This window comes from Ascaphus truei, chromosome 10 (genome assembly GCF_040206685.1).
Source record: "Ascaphus truei isolate aAscTru1 chromosome 10, aAscTru1.hap1, whole genome shotgun sequence".
Classification (NCBI taxonomy): domain Eukaryota; kingdom Metazoa; phylum Chordata; class Amphibia; order Anura; family Ascaphidae; genus Ascaphus; species Ascaphus truei.
Window position 1 is genome coordinate 30,461,889 of NC_134492.1, and position 14,971 is coordinate 30,476,859.

The 14,971-nt window shown below is 44.9% G+C and overlaps 1 protein-coding gene across 2 annotated transcripts in view; it reads right to left on the reverse strand.

Moving 5' to 3' along the window:
- ABCA4 (ATP binding cassette subfamily A member 4) overlaps window positions 1-14,971 on the reverse strand; it is a 183,151-nt gene that overhangs the window by 9,775 nt on the left and 158,405 nt on the right. For both annotated transcript variants that reach the window (XM_075616438.1, XM_075616437.1), the window contains 3 exons: window positions 7,108-7,214; window positions 1,481-1,622; window positions 85-219 (listed from right to left, as the gene is read on the reverse strand). In XM_075616438.1, coding sequence (XP_075472553.1) covers window positions 85-219; window positions 1,481-1,622; window positions 7,108-7,214 — 384 coding nt within the window. The remainder of the gene's footprint in view (window positions 1-84; window positions 220-1,480; window positions 1,623-7,107; window positions 7,215-14,971) is intronic.

A 14,971-nucleotide genomic window follows, 5' to 3' on the forward strand; every position in this document is an offset into this window, starting at 1 on the left:
TTACAGAGTCAGTGTCATTACTCACTGACTCTTCTCTCTAGAAGATGCTGTAGTGATATGACGAGACAAGAGAATAACACTAACCAACAGTACTACAGGAGGACATCCTATCAGTGCAATGGCGGTGGACAGTTTGCGTTTGTTGCCACCACTGTAAGTGCCAGCAGGTTGGTCTGCATATTTTGTAAGATCCAGCTTTTCAATTCCCCAACCGGCAACCTGGAGATGAGAAATAAAAAAAAAATAGATGTTTGTGGATTTAAATCTTTGGCTGAGCCACATGTGCTGAAGCAGGGATATCTTGAAAACCTGACCTGTTGATGGCCCTTGAGGGCTGGAGTTGGCTACTCCTGTATTAGATTAATCCCATTCTCACCACAGATCACGTTTTACAACATACCTGTAAGACGCAAATTGTCTCCAATGCTGTAATCCATATTAAGAATTATTTTAAACAATATACTGTATATTGATATGGAACATATGAAATGGCCTCCCAGGTTAGAAGGTCAGTATAAAAGCTAAGATAAACCTGTCCAGACAGAGTTGTTTATAATCTTCTGTCATAGCTTTATCTTTATGTCTGAAGCACTAATTCCCATGTTCTGTTATTTGTATTATTTGTTATTTATATGATTGTCACGTGTATTACTACTGTGAGGCGCTATGTATATTAATGGTGCTATATAAATAAAGACATACATACATACATACATACATACATACATACAGGTAGTCCTCGTTATCCAACGTTTCACTTTACAACGACTGGTATATCACTTTACAATGCAACCCTAAGGGATGTTTTTCGATGCTGGAATGTGTTATCCGACGCTCACCGCCACTGATTAACATGGGACTCACTTTACAACGGTTTCACTATCCAACGCCACTTCCAGAACGGATTCCGTTGGATAACCGAGAACTGCCTGTACATAGCTGGAATGCCAATGTTTCAGGTTCTTATTAGCATACAATATTGGATGATATGAATTTTTATACTGAACATTGTGTTCAATGTAATGACAAACATAGTTACATAGTTACATATATAGTTACATAGTAGATGAAGTTGAAAAAAGACATGCGTCCATCAAGTTCAACCTATGCTAAATTTAGACAACAGATACTTTATCCTAATCTATACTTACAGTATATTGATCCAGAGGAAGGCAAACAAAAAACCCCAGTGACATATCATTCAATAATATCTCATAAGGGGAACAACAAATTCCTTCCTGATTCCAAGAATTGGCAATCAGATTTCTCCCTGGATCAACATCCTTGCCATGTTTAATCATTTGTCTGATAAGGATGATAAGGCGCGTGTGTGGTAACGCTTGCCTTCCATGTAGACAAGATAAAAACATCCTTCTTACCTACTGAATCATACCGGGAGGAGACACGATACATTGGAAAGCAAAGTAAAACGCTGTACCTAAGACCATTAAATAACTGGGGAAGCACTGGATTCTCTTACCATGTCAAGCTCATCTTCAGGAATCCCCCTCAGACGCCCATAGAGCTGCAGGTGCTCACGGCCGGTCAGGAGTTCATCGATAGCATCAAACTGAGGACAGTACCCTGTGTTCTGGTGCACGTCAGCAATTTCAGTCAAGATGCTGGAAGGTAATTGTTATATGTGAACACATTTTCATGTGTGGTCATAAAAACATACAATCTAATGAAGTAGGGTTCATGTCACACAGAGCAAGCACTGTGTCAAGAACAAGCTCTCTCCCATTTCAGAGGTCAGTAAATTATACAGTCTTTGCATAATATGATGTTTGGAGGGACTCTTAGTGTTGGCTTAACTTTTTTTTTTTTAATGGACAAGCTACACTCCATTAAAATACTGGGTATCTGTGCACTTTCTGACCCACACGGCTCTTCTGAGACCGCTCCCGTGTGGTGCATTTCCCCCTTTAAACCCACATAGCAATAACGGACACTATCAGCAGTGATGCTGCTGTAATTATTTCAGGGTTTTGAACCTCTCGCTAAGGAGAGGAAGTTGCGTGCGAGTTGAAGTGGGCAGTGATACTTTGGGGGAGATGTATTAACGGAAAGAAAGTGCATTTTCTGTGCAATGTAAGAAAGGGTTTCCTCCATGCGACGCCAATTGTTAGCTGGAAAAGATTACGCCACCTCAGACCCGGCAGATTTTTGTTAATGTAAATACGATGTAGCAGAGTTCCCCTTCTTACCTCTGGTGAGGGGGAACTGGTTGGTTGCCCGCCCAAGTGGGGAGAGGTGGATGGCGGCCGCTTCAGACTGCCACGCATACACAGTTGCGACTGGAGCGGCGGCCAGATTTCAATGGCTTCAAAAGCCCATAGAGACTACAATCCCCAGAATGCTTTGTGGGAATAGCACGGCGGCCATCTTAGGATGGCTCAGCATATGCAGCCACGGAACTACAAGTTCCAGGATCCCTAGACATCGAAGAAGAGACTCGGAGTCAAAGAGTGAGACACCCTCCAGCGAGAATGGCTTATGATTCGTTAGGGGCACCTCACTATGAGTCTCAGCAGCTGTCTCGGAGCCGGGTTGCCTCCATCATGACCATACTCATTGAAATATTCAATATTGTTCAAAGGTATATCGTACAAACTGAACTTGTGCGTATAATATGCATTTTCCATTATATAAGAGTACGTATATGTGTTCTCAAGCGGGGATGTTGAATTCTCCACCAGGGATAGGATGTAGCAGAGTCCCCCTCCTTACCTCGGGTGAGGGGGAACTGCTTGGTTGCCCACCGGAGATCCGCACAAGTGGGAAGAGGTGGCGGCGGCCACTTCAGACTGCCGCTTATGCGCAGTTGTGACCGGAGCAGCGGCCAGCTTTAAATGGCTTCAAAAGCCCATAGAGACTACAATCCCCAGAATGCTTTGCGGGAATAGCGTGGCAGCCATCTTAGGATGGCTCTGCATATGCAGTTACGAAACTACAAGTCCCAAAATCCCTAGAGGAAGGAACTGTACCACATGTGACTGCCCAGCCAATGGGATTGTAGCAAGGGAAAAAAATGATATCCTACGCGTGCAGGGAGCACGCGTGCCAGTCTGGACGGATTAGGCAAAGAAGAAGGTAGTGTCCAGGGAGCAGTACCCCAGAACATTCAGGTGAGACCCTCCAGCTGGAACTCACCTCACGAGGAGGATCAGGACTCTTAGAAGAGAGGGGATTTGTGTTGGAGGCCCCGCTACGTGGGACCCGCTCCAACACCGCAACAAGCAGCACCTGGGTACTGGAGTACCCAGGCAGGTACCCGACGTGCACCTACATCCACAGGGGGTAGCGCTACCTCACATTTGGGTGGGAATTGCTGGGAAAGGAGAAAAAGGGTATTGGTGCCGCAGCACCCTCAGTACTTTGCGGGAACCACTACGTGTTGGGGTACTGGGTTCATACTGTGGGTACAGTTATTACATGTTATCTGTGTTAGTATGTGTGTACAGTAAACCTTAGTTAAATACATTGTGGGGTGTATTACTTATTACTGTATATCAGTTCCTGTGAGGGGTTATCCTGCCAACGCTGGGATCCCTCAGAGGTGGAGGCGCTGCACGCAAGGAGAAAGATCTCACCCCAGGAACCCAGAGGTGGAGGCTTAGGCCTTCTGTGAGCAAACAGGTACAGCAGTAAGCGTAGTTGCCCACGTAGTTCCCTTAGGCATAGGGACAGGGGGCTACAACAAGATAGAAAAGTGACGCACGGAGACGCAAAGTTTAATACATTTCATTGAAATCTGTGCATCATGTAACTCCTGCATAACGTCTCCTATAAACATTCCCTAAATCGCAAGGTGACACAAATGGCGCAAAACTTGGAGCAAAGACCTTGATACATAGACGCAACAGACAAATCACGCAATTTCCATCAATTTTGCTCCAAATTTGCTTTGATACATTACCCCCTTTGTATCACTTCCTACCGCAGCATATTGTAACACAACTTTAAATTCTGAAAATCCTGCAAGTTTCCTGGTAAAGTCCCTCACAGCATCATCATCAATATGCTATAATTAGCCTACAAATGCCGTCATCTAACCTAAATAGACAGAGACGAGAAGAACATGCACCGAGGCACCTGTACCCTACATGCTGGTTGGTTGTATTTTCAGTATTTTTATGTTTTTCAGTATTTTCCACATTTGCTTTGCTGATATTAAAAACATGTTTTCAAGCTGACAGGACAGAAAGGACATTGAGGCTGTGTTAAAACAGATTCATTTCGCTAATGATGTTGTTTTTTTTGTACACAGCTAAACCTGCAAATTGACTTTCAGCATCCTGCTGGAGCAGGTACCCAGCAAAACATGTTGACTCTGCTTCTGGGCAGAAGCGGTGGGCGGCGGGAGGAGCGTAAACGGATTTCTGGTATATGGCATTTTTTCTACTTGAGATATTATGCCGTTTTAATAACACCAACTTTTCCCTGAAAGTGCAGAAGCCACTTAATGGAGCAAAACGTATTTTCTGGTGTGTTTTTTTTTTATAAATAGAATTGGAGCAGGGGGTCCCCGGAGCTGAACCCCATTAATAGGAAGCCGCAAGGGATGATGTCTCAGCTTCCTATTGGCCCACGTGACGTGTTACATTGAAGCCGCCATAATGTTCCCCCCACACACAGCGCAGCTGGAGCTGCTACTGGCACCCCTCCAGAAGTAAGCATCTTGGGAAGCAGGGGGTCCCCGCAGCTGGAATTAACACGGTTCAGCTCCAGAAACCCTCTGCTTCAAACCTATTTAACAAGAAAATGTTAAATTAGAGCAGGATTGCTGCTTTAAAATAACAATATTTTAATTACAATTTCAGTTTTTATAGAATAAAAAGATACATGCATTCTTAAGTCTGTTGCATAAATACCATCTCTATCAGTGACATGTTTGTTTACTCTCAATAACAAATGAGCATAAAACACATCTTTTTATGTGTTTTTCTGTTTCCTGACAAACACACTTTTTAATAAGAAATATAATAATTTACGTTCAGTATGGAATGAAGATAAAAGCTGATCTGATTTGCAGAGTTTGTCTAACCTACTTTTTAGAGAGCAAGTAAGTCCTTAAGTATACCCCGAGGTTTCAGTGAAACACCAATAAAGTGCAAATCAATGAAGATGTAACATTTACAGCTATGCTATTACTTGGCCAAGCACAGCAATCTACTTAAAAGGCATTATTCAAACTACAGTAAACGTAAGAGCAATAAACTATATAATGTAACAAAACAAATCCATTGCACATCCAGCTGTGGGCCAAGTCTGCACTTCCAGAATGGGGTTGTTTGAGGACAAGCAGTTTCTACTTGTACATGTTTACTGATGACCAAGCATAGATTATTTTATTTCCCTTATAGTTTCTTAGCTGGATGATATTTTCTCACCGTTAGGAGCATTGGATGCTGCTGTTCCTACGCTTTCTTTTTCAGGATGAGTTTTGAATTGTTATAGAAGGGCATACAATGAGGCCTAATCTAATGCAATGTTAACAGTCAGGTCTGTAATAAACAGAAGTTATATTTCAACGGGATGAAATGATGGCGGAACCACAATATAGATGGTGGTAAAAGGGGGTTTCCCATAACACATGTTTGTTCTCCAATGTTTCAGGCTATAAACAGGACCTACTTTAAGGTTTAAGATCAAAGGAAATAGCTCAGGTTTAATCAAGGAAATCTAAAGCACCTGACCTATCCCGAGCAAACAAAGGGGGTTATTTAATAGGGTCCGTTGCGCGTCAACGCACCCAATCTTACATCAACTGCCATTGACTTGTATGGCAGTTGACGCCAGGTGTGGGCTCATTAACCCGCAACGGACATTTCAGGACAAACTTTCACAATATAACAATAAGAATAACAAAACATGCACCTCAGCCACACAATTGCATTATTTAATAATACATTGTATAAAGGTGTTATACAAATAATTATATCTTTTAACTTATATCGCAACTTAGCAGGCGCAATGAATCCCTGCCTTGTAGAGCTTACCATCTAATTGTGGCGCCTGAGGGAAATTGGGTGAGTTGCCCAAAGTCACTAGGAAAGCTGACAATGGGATTAGAACCAGATTCACCCACTTCAAAAGCAGTGACATCATCACTGAGCGACTCCTTTGCCTACTTCTATCTATTTTTTTTTCTTCCTTTTAATATTTTATGAGTAATAGGTACATGGTCTAAATGTATAAGGCTGCGGTCCCAGTAATGTCTGTGACACGCGCGCCCGGCGGGGGGGTAGGCGCGTGCACAGCGATAACCGCGATCTGCCAGGGAGAGAGGGAGCTTGCGACGGGAGGCAGCGTGGTCGGGGATTTGCGGGGGCTTGGCCATTACGTCACGCGGCTAGTTCGCCCTCATTGGATGAACCGCCGGTGGCGGCGTGGCCACGCCTCCGTCGCAGGGTTTGAACTCAATTTCATTGAGTTGAAAGAAACCCTGCAGCGTGGCGCGGCTGCACCTTCAGCGGGAAGGTGCGTACTGGGCCCTCCCCCATTTAGGGGCGCTGCTTACACGCACAGCGCACGCCGAGCCGTGCGCTGTGGCAGTGACTGGGACCGCAGCCTAAGAACAGAGATACATAATGTAATGCCTTTGGCCGTGCTTTAAAGGCATCAGTCACATGGTGCTAAGACACCATTGTTTGTAAATTGTAATGCTAAAAAACAACAAGGGAGCATTTTGGGAAAACCGGACTGAATCCTTTCTATTTCATAGATTTTAATATGCCTGGATTTCATGCATTTATAGTTACTAGATATGTGGACCTTCACATGGAAGCACCAGTTATGGTTGCCATCCTTGTTTGTTAAGGCATGGCTCCTTTTGACCCTTCAACACGGACCGTATGCAGCCCAGAAAAAGTCCTATTTCCATAACTAAATGGGACAGAAAAGTACTGCTGTCTTATGAAAAACAGACACATTAACAGCTTCTAAATCATTATAAGCACGGTCTGCTACATCTAACACCCACACATGACATTTCAACATCTTATTTTAGGAATTCAGGAAAATAGTCCATCGGAATATACTAAGAACGTGCAATTGTTCCAGTCTAATACATTTTTGGCATATCTTAGCACTAATACAATTTACCTATATCCAGCCAAAGATGCATCTCCTGATGTTACTTCAATATCTCCAGTTATCATCTTAAATGTGGTTGTCTTGCCAGCTCCATTTACCCCCAGCAGACCAAAACACTGAAAAACATATATCAATGTATTATATAGAACTGACTGCACACTATATCATCACGTGTCACAGTCTGAGAGACGCCCACTAACCCCCACATCCCTGTGTGTAACTGTTACCCATGTACTGTGTAATCATTATACCCTACCCCGTTATTCATGTACTGTGTTATCATGTACCATACCCCCTGTTATTCATGTACTGTGTAATCATTATACCCTACAACCTCTTATTCATGTACTGGGTAATCATTATACCCTACCCCCTGTTATTCATGTACTGTGTAATCATTATACCCCACCCCATGTTATTCATGTACTGTGTAATCATTATACCCTACCCCATGTTATTCATGTACTGGGTAATCATTATACCCTACCCCATGTTATTCATGTACTGGGTAATCATTATACCCTACCCCATGTTATTCATGTACTGTGTAATCATGTACCATACTCCGTGTTATTCATGTACTGGGTAATCATTATACCATACCCCCTGTTATTCATGTACTGGGTAATCATTATACCATACCCCCTGTTATTCATGTACTGGGTAATCATTATACCATACCCCCTGTTATTCATGTACTGGGTAATCATTATACCCCCTGTTATTCATGTACTGTGTAATCATTATACCCCCCCTCCCCCCCCCCTTCGTTATTCATGTACTGGGTAATCATTTTACCCTACCCCCTTGTGACAGGGTGAATGAACGTTACCAGCTATATACCTGGCAAACCTATGTTTAGGTTTGCAGTGCAGCAGTGACGAGGTTAAGTTGGGAAGGACTGCTTAATTAGTCTGACCCCAGCTGCATAATGAAGGTGTTTTAAAACCCCCAGGCTGTACACACATGCAGGCGAGCTGGTCAGGAGAGATGACTGAAATACTGAGGAGATTACTGCTAGAAGGTCTGTTTTGCAAAGTACATGTTTTATGAACTGTCTATGTCTTGCATGCTGAAGAGAAGCTGCTTTGTTTGTTTGCTAAAAAGAAGCTATTTTGTTTTGTCTGCTGAAGAAGAAGCTATTTTCTTTTTGTCTGCTGATGAGAAGCTATTTTGTTTTTGTGTGATGTATGTTTTAAGGCTCAATAAATAAGCCTTATCAAGGGAACCCACGTGTGTGGTTGCATGTACCCTGCAACATATTGTGTGAGAAGTGGGATTTTGAGGGACCCCTGCAGTTGAAGGGCCACACACACAAAAATGAGGAAAATGGAAGACTTTTTAAAAGAGTTTTTGTGCGAGCAGACCAGACAGCAGGGACTGTTAATGCAGGAGCAGACCAAACAGCAGGGACTGTTAATACAGGAACAGGCCCGACTACAAGCAGAGAGAGATGAAAGACTACAGGCAGCACAGGATGAACGGATGGCCAAGCTGCTGACCCAATTCCAGGGGTCTGCCAGTCCAGAACTTGCGAACAAACCCTCGGTCCTCCTGAGGAAAATGGCTCCAAACGAGGATCCAGAGGCTTTTCTACTGACATTTGAAAGGGTTGCCGAAGCTCAGGGCTGGGCGGCATATCGCTGGGCAACTGCTTTGGCCCCGCTCCTCATAGGAGAAGCCCAAGCCTCATATCAGGGCCTCCCAGCAGATCAGGCAATGGACTATCAACAAGTAAAAGCCGCCATACTGGATCGCTTAGGTCTGACCCAAGAGACCTACCGACAGCAGTTCCGGAACGTGAAATACACCGCTAAGATGAGACCCTGGGTCCTCGCTCAGCGGTTATTGGACTTGTGTACTCGCTGGATACAACCCGAGGAGCGCACTAAGGAGGCAATTCTTGAGCAAGTGGTTTTGGAACAATTCCTACAGATAATACCCCCTTCCGCACGCTCGTGGGTAAAACGCCATGCTGCTGAAACCCTAGCTTTGGCGGTCCGACTCGTTGAGAACTTCCTTGGGGCCGAGGATCAGGCGACTGCCCTGGACCCGACGGACCCAACTTCACCAGCACTTGCGGAGACCCAAAGGGGGAGATTGGAACAACGGGGAAACTATGGCCCCTCCATACGCAACCGCCAAGTGCCACGAAAGGAGCAGTCCTTCCAACAAGGAAGAATTCAAAACGCCGGGCACTGCCGAGACCCTCATCCCCTTCATGATGTCGGCTTGTCGCTAAATGAGAGGAACTTCCGAGGACGTCACCCACAGGACCCACCAGATGCCTGGTCTCCAGTATCCGGTCCAGCGGAGCGCTATCCGCGACACCCTCCTGTGAGGGAACCCTCTCCATGTTCCGCCTGCGGAGAACAAGGCCACCGGCACGTGGACTGTCCACAGATGGATTGTTCCTTCAGCAGTACCGTCGCCTCGGCCTTCACTGGAGAAAGTTACAAGCCCTGGCTACGTCCAGCCCAGGTTGGGGGAAAAAACGTCCAGGCCCCTGTAGATTCGGGCTCTGGGAAAACTCTGGTCTTCCAGGATCTGTTACCGCCTAACGTGTGTACTTTTGACTCCCCATGGAGTATAGAATGTATACACGGCGATGTAAAGCGGTATCCGACGGCCAAAATCCTACTACGGGTAAAAGGTCAGGAGGCTTACCTCGAAGTAGGGGTCGCTCCTTGGCTCCCTGCCCCCTTTGTGCTCGGCCAGGACTGGCCTTTCTTTCCGGACCTAATGGCTCCAGTCTCTCACGAGGAGCCTAATTCTATGGCTCAGGAGAACCCTGGCAAACTATTCCCCTTCTCGGCAGACCTTTTTCCCAGTAGATACCGGGTTCAAAAGACTCGGAAGCAAAGACGCTCTGACAAACAGGACTGGTTGCAGAAATCTGGGTCTCAAGGTGACCATACTAGTAGCCAGAAGTCACAAGTGATGGCTGGGGATGGTCAGAAGGAGGGGGATATGGGCCCTGGAGATTTACCAGACCTATACCTCCCTGATTTTCGCCAGAGGCAAAGGGAAGACCCAGTCCTGGCCAGACATTATGATAAAGTGGTAACAAATTGATGAGCAGATATTGAATGCACAGGGGGTGATAGTATTCCCCCATTTTGAGCTATCAAAGGATATCCTATATAGGGTGAATAGGCAGACACAAACAGGGGAGGTCACCAGCCAGATATTGGTTCCCAATGCGTTTGTTAAATCTGTGTTCACTCTAGCCCATACTGTCCCTTGGGGTGGTCACCTTGGTAGGGATAAAACATTGGACCGTATTTCATCCCGATTCTATTGGCCAGGGATGCATAGTGATATTGCCAAGTTATGTGCGGCATGTCCTGAATGCCAGCTAACTAGTCCAAAGGGACAAAAACCAGCCCCTCTTGTTACTCTAAACCAGAACAAGAAAAAACACAAAAGCGCACCAAGATGAGAGATAGATGTTACTCTTGTTACTCTACCCTTGGTGTCAGTACCCTTTGAGAGGATTGGGGTAGACTTGGTAGGACCTCTAGAACCTTCTGCGAAAGGTCACAGGTTTATTCTTGTAATAGTTGACTATGCAACAAGATATCCTGAGGCGTTCCTCCTGAGAACAGCAACGGCGAAGCAAGTACCCAACAAGTTGTTGGAGCTGTTCTCACGGGTTGGACTTCCTCAGGTTGGTTGACAGACCAAGGTACAAATTTTATGGCTAAACTGATGCAGGATGTCTTAAAATTACTAGAGGTCAAGTCGGTTCAGACATCGGTCTACCATCCACAGACTGACGGATTGGTGGAAAGATTTAACCGAACTCTAAAAGGGATGCTGAGAAAGTTTGTAGATTCAGAGAAGAGAGCCTGGGATGAACTTATCCCTTTTCTGCTGTTTGCAGTGCGGGAAGTTCCCCAGGCCTCCACGGGATTCTCTCCATTTGAACTGCTGTATGGCCGCCAACCCCGGGGTATCCTAGACCTCCTAAAGGAGTCCTGGGAGGAACAGCGGTCCCCTTCTAAGAATACCCTGCAATATGTACTAGACCTTAGGAAGCGCCTAGATGTGGTCAGCCATTTTGCTAGGTAGAATCTTAGATTAGCCCAGGACAGTCAGGAGAGACATTACAATCAAAATGCTCGCATGAGAGTGTTTCACCCAGGAGATCAAGTGATATTGTTGTTACCAAACTCCTAGCCAAATGGCAGGGCCCATTCGAAGTACTCCGCCGTACGGGTGATGTGGATTACGAGATCGCTCAACCAGGGTCCAGGAAGGGTAAACAAATTTACCATGTGAACTTGCTGAAACCCTGGAAGATGCAGCAGGCTCTATTCATCCACCCGGTGGAGGAGGAAACGGACTTGGGTCCTCAGCCCACACGGGAAAACATCGTTGGTGACGATAAAATCCCAATGGGTAGAAAGTTGTCCTCTGAACAAAAAGGGGACTTGTTAGAAATAATTATACAATTCCATGGTGTTTTTTCTGATTTGCCAGGGCAAACTCATTTAATTTCACATGTGATCGAGACAGCATCTGGGGTAAGAGTACGTTCCCATCCTTATAGGTTGCCTGAAAGTCGTAGGGCCATGGTAGAGAAGGAGGTACAGGAAATGTTACGCTTAGGAGTGATTGAGGAATCATGCAGTGAGTGGTGCAGTCCACTAGTTATGGTCCCTAAACCCGATGGGAAGGTAAGATTTTGTGTGGACCTCCGAAAGGTCAATGCGGTATCCAAGTTTGACGCATATCCGATGCCAAGGGTGGACGAGTTAATTGACGCCCTTGATAACGCGGAATATATATCTACGCTGGACTTAACAAAAGGATACTGGCAAATACCTTTAGAGGAAAAATCCAAGTGCAAAACAGCCTTCGCCACTCCCATGGGTTTATACCAGTTTGTGACAATACCATTTGGACTGCATGGAGCCCCAGCCACATTTCAAAGACTCATGGATAAAGTACTGAGACCCCATAGGGCTTATGCCGCAGCCTACCTAGATGACATTGTCATTTATAGTAAACACTGGCGGGCCCATCTAAATAGGCTGAAAGCGGTCCTCAAATCTCTAAGAGAGGCAGGGCTCACAGCCAACCCTAAGAAATGTGCATTAGGTAAGGCGGAAACCAAATACTTAGGGTATGCAGTGGGAGGTGGAAAAGTAAGGCCACTAGCCGACAAGGTAGCTGCCCTGAAAGAAGTTCCGACCCCCCAAACAAAACGCAGGTACGCTCTCTGCTGGGTTTAGCAGGGTACTATCGGCGGTTCATCCCCAACTACTCCTAAGTTGCAGCCCCATTAACGGACCCCACAAAAAAGTGCGCCCCTACACAAGTGGTATGGTCAAGGGAGTGTCAGAGAGCCTTCGAGGACATAAAAAGGTGTCTATCAGAGGGTCCCGTCCTTAGAAGCCCAGACTTCAACAGGTCTTTTGTAGTGCAAACCGATGCATCAGAGATAGGGCTAGGGGCAGTGTTGTCACAACAGTTTGAGGGAGTGGAACATCCGATCCTTTTCCTGAGTAGGAAATTGTTCCTGAGGGAAAAAAACTACTCAGTGATTGAGGAGTGGCTCTCAGTAAAGTGGGCAATCGAGGCTTTGAGGCATTACCTGGCAGGAGTCCATTTTACACTGTACACACATGCAGACGAGCTGGTCAGGAGAAAGGACTGAAATACTGAGGAGATTACTGCTAGAAGGTCTGTTTTGCAAAGTACATGTTTTATTAACTGTCTATGTCTTGCATGCTGAAGAGAAGCTGCTTTGTTTGTCTGCTAAAAATAAGCTATTTTATTTTGTCTGCTGAAGAAGCTATTTTCTTTTTGTCTGCTGATGAGAAGCTATTTTGTTTTTGTGTGCTGTATGTTTTAAGGCTCAATAAATAAGCCTTATCAAGGGAACCCACATGTGTGGTTGCATGTACCCTGCAACACCCCTGTTATTCATGTACTGGGTAATCATTATACCCTCCCCCCTGTTATTCATGTACTGTGTAATCATTATACCTTATACCCTGTTATTCATGTACTGGTAATCATTATACCCTCCCCCCTGTTATTCATGTACTGTGTAATCATTATACCTTATACCCTGTTATTCATGTACTGGTAATCATTATACCCTATCCCCTGTTATTCATGCTTTGGCAACACTAAAATGTTCTTTTGTCATGCCAGTAAAGCTTATTTCATTTGATTACATATTTTTTAAATCAAGACTGATCTCTTGGTTCCATAGTATATTTTTAACATTATTTTCTAACTAACACCATGTTGGATACAATTCATTCAGCAGGAAGGGGCAAAACCATAGTTTCCATCTTTAAAAACAATGATTTTCTGGAACCCTTTACCATAACTCTTCATATTATCTTACTCTTTATATCCTTATCTCATTCTTTTTAGTTCACATATACAGTAGGCAGACAGACGGGGACTAGGAGCACAACATAGGGTGCACTAAAGTGTGGTTGCACTCTCTCTGGTGAAACAGAATTTCTCAATAGGAGATGCACACACGGCTCCGACCTGTCTTTAGAACCTAGCACTTCCTGTCTCTCTCCCACCGGAGCCACGGCCTCGTCCTGCTAACTCCTCTTCCCTCCCCCCAGGTAACCCAGGCTGAGGGGTACGATCTGAGGGTTGCACAAAGGAAGACATGATAGTTGATATAGTCCGGCATGTGGCTCTGCTGGCAGCCATCCTGCTCGAACCGAAAGGGGAGATTGGCGGCATTGACTTCCTGGACCTCTGAGAAGACTCTTCCGACTCCAGATGAGGCGGTACCAGACACACATGGGGAGAGACACACACACAGACGCAGGCTCCAGCAGGGAGACCGAGGGGGCGGTATAGGGGCATGAGAGAGCAGGGCCTAATGGGGGCAGCGTGGGAGGTTTGGGAGAGTTATCCCAGCCCTCCGCCTCTGGCGGATGCGGAACCCCTGATTGCTGCGGTCATTTTTTCTTTTCGCAATCCGTTATAACGTGGTCGCATTATGTGGACCCAAAGCACCGCGTTATAACGGGGTTCAGCTCTCTCTCTCGTGTGTATATATGTATGAATAGTGTGTGTGTATATATGTATGAATAGTGTGTGTATGTATGTATATATATATATATATATATATATATATATATATAAAAAACAGAAGGAAAAAAGCTGCGCCTTACAGGAACATATGAACTATGTATGTCTATGTAAAAATATATCTATTGTATAACCTAATGATCTAAACAATAATGTGTAGGTATACAGACCTATAACCATAAGATAGGCCCATTACAAACATAAAACATATATACATGGAAAAAAAGCAATTGAAAGGATAAACCAGTCCTCAGATAGTTCCGATGATGAATATGGGTGCTGGTATGTAGGGTCTCCGGCAGCTCTCAATGTGGATCTACCACGTCCACAGGATATCTAAAAAGGAAAAGAGAGGAGAGAGCGCACGCCCATAGCGTATAAAAGTATATTTAATGAAGGGGAGGGGGGAGGGAGGGGTAAAAAACGCACTTACAAGAAGTACAATAAAATCAAGCATATGTGATAATAATCACCACCATCCGGTCTAACTGCAAGCTCTTGGGGCAGTCCCAGGCTCCGTTGGTGAAGGTCCTTCACCAACGGAGCCTGGGACTGCCCCAAGAGCTTGCAGTTAGACCGGATGGTGGTGATTATTATCACATATGCTTGATTTTATTGTACTTCTTGTAAGTGCGTTTTTTACCCCTCCCTCCCCCCCTCCCCTTCATTAAATATACTTTTATACGCTATGGGCGTGCGCTCTCTCCTCTCTTTTCCTTTTTATATATATATGTATGTATAGTGTGTGTATATGTATCTATAGTGGGTGTGGGTTTATGTGTATATGTGTATG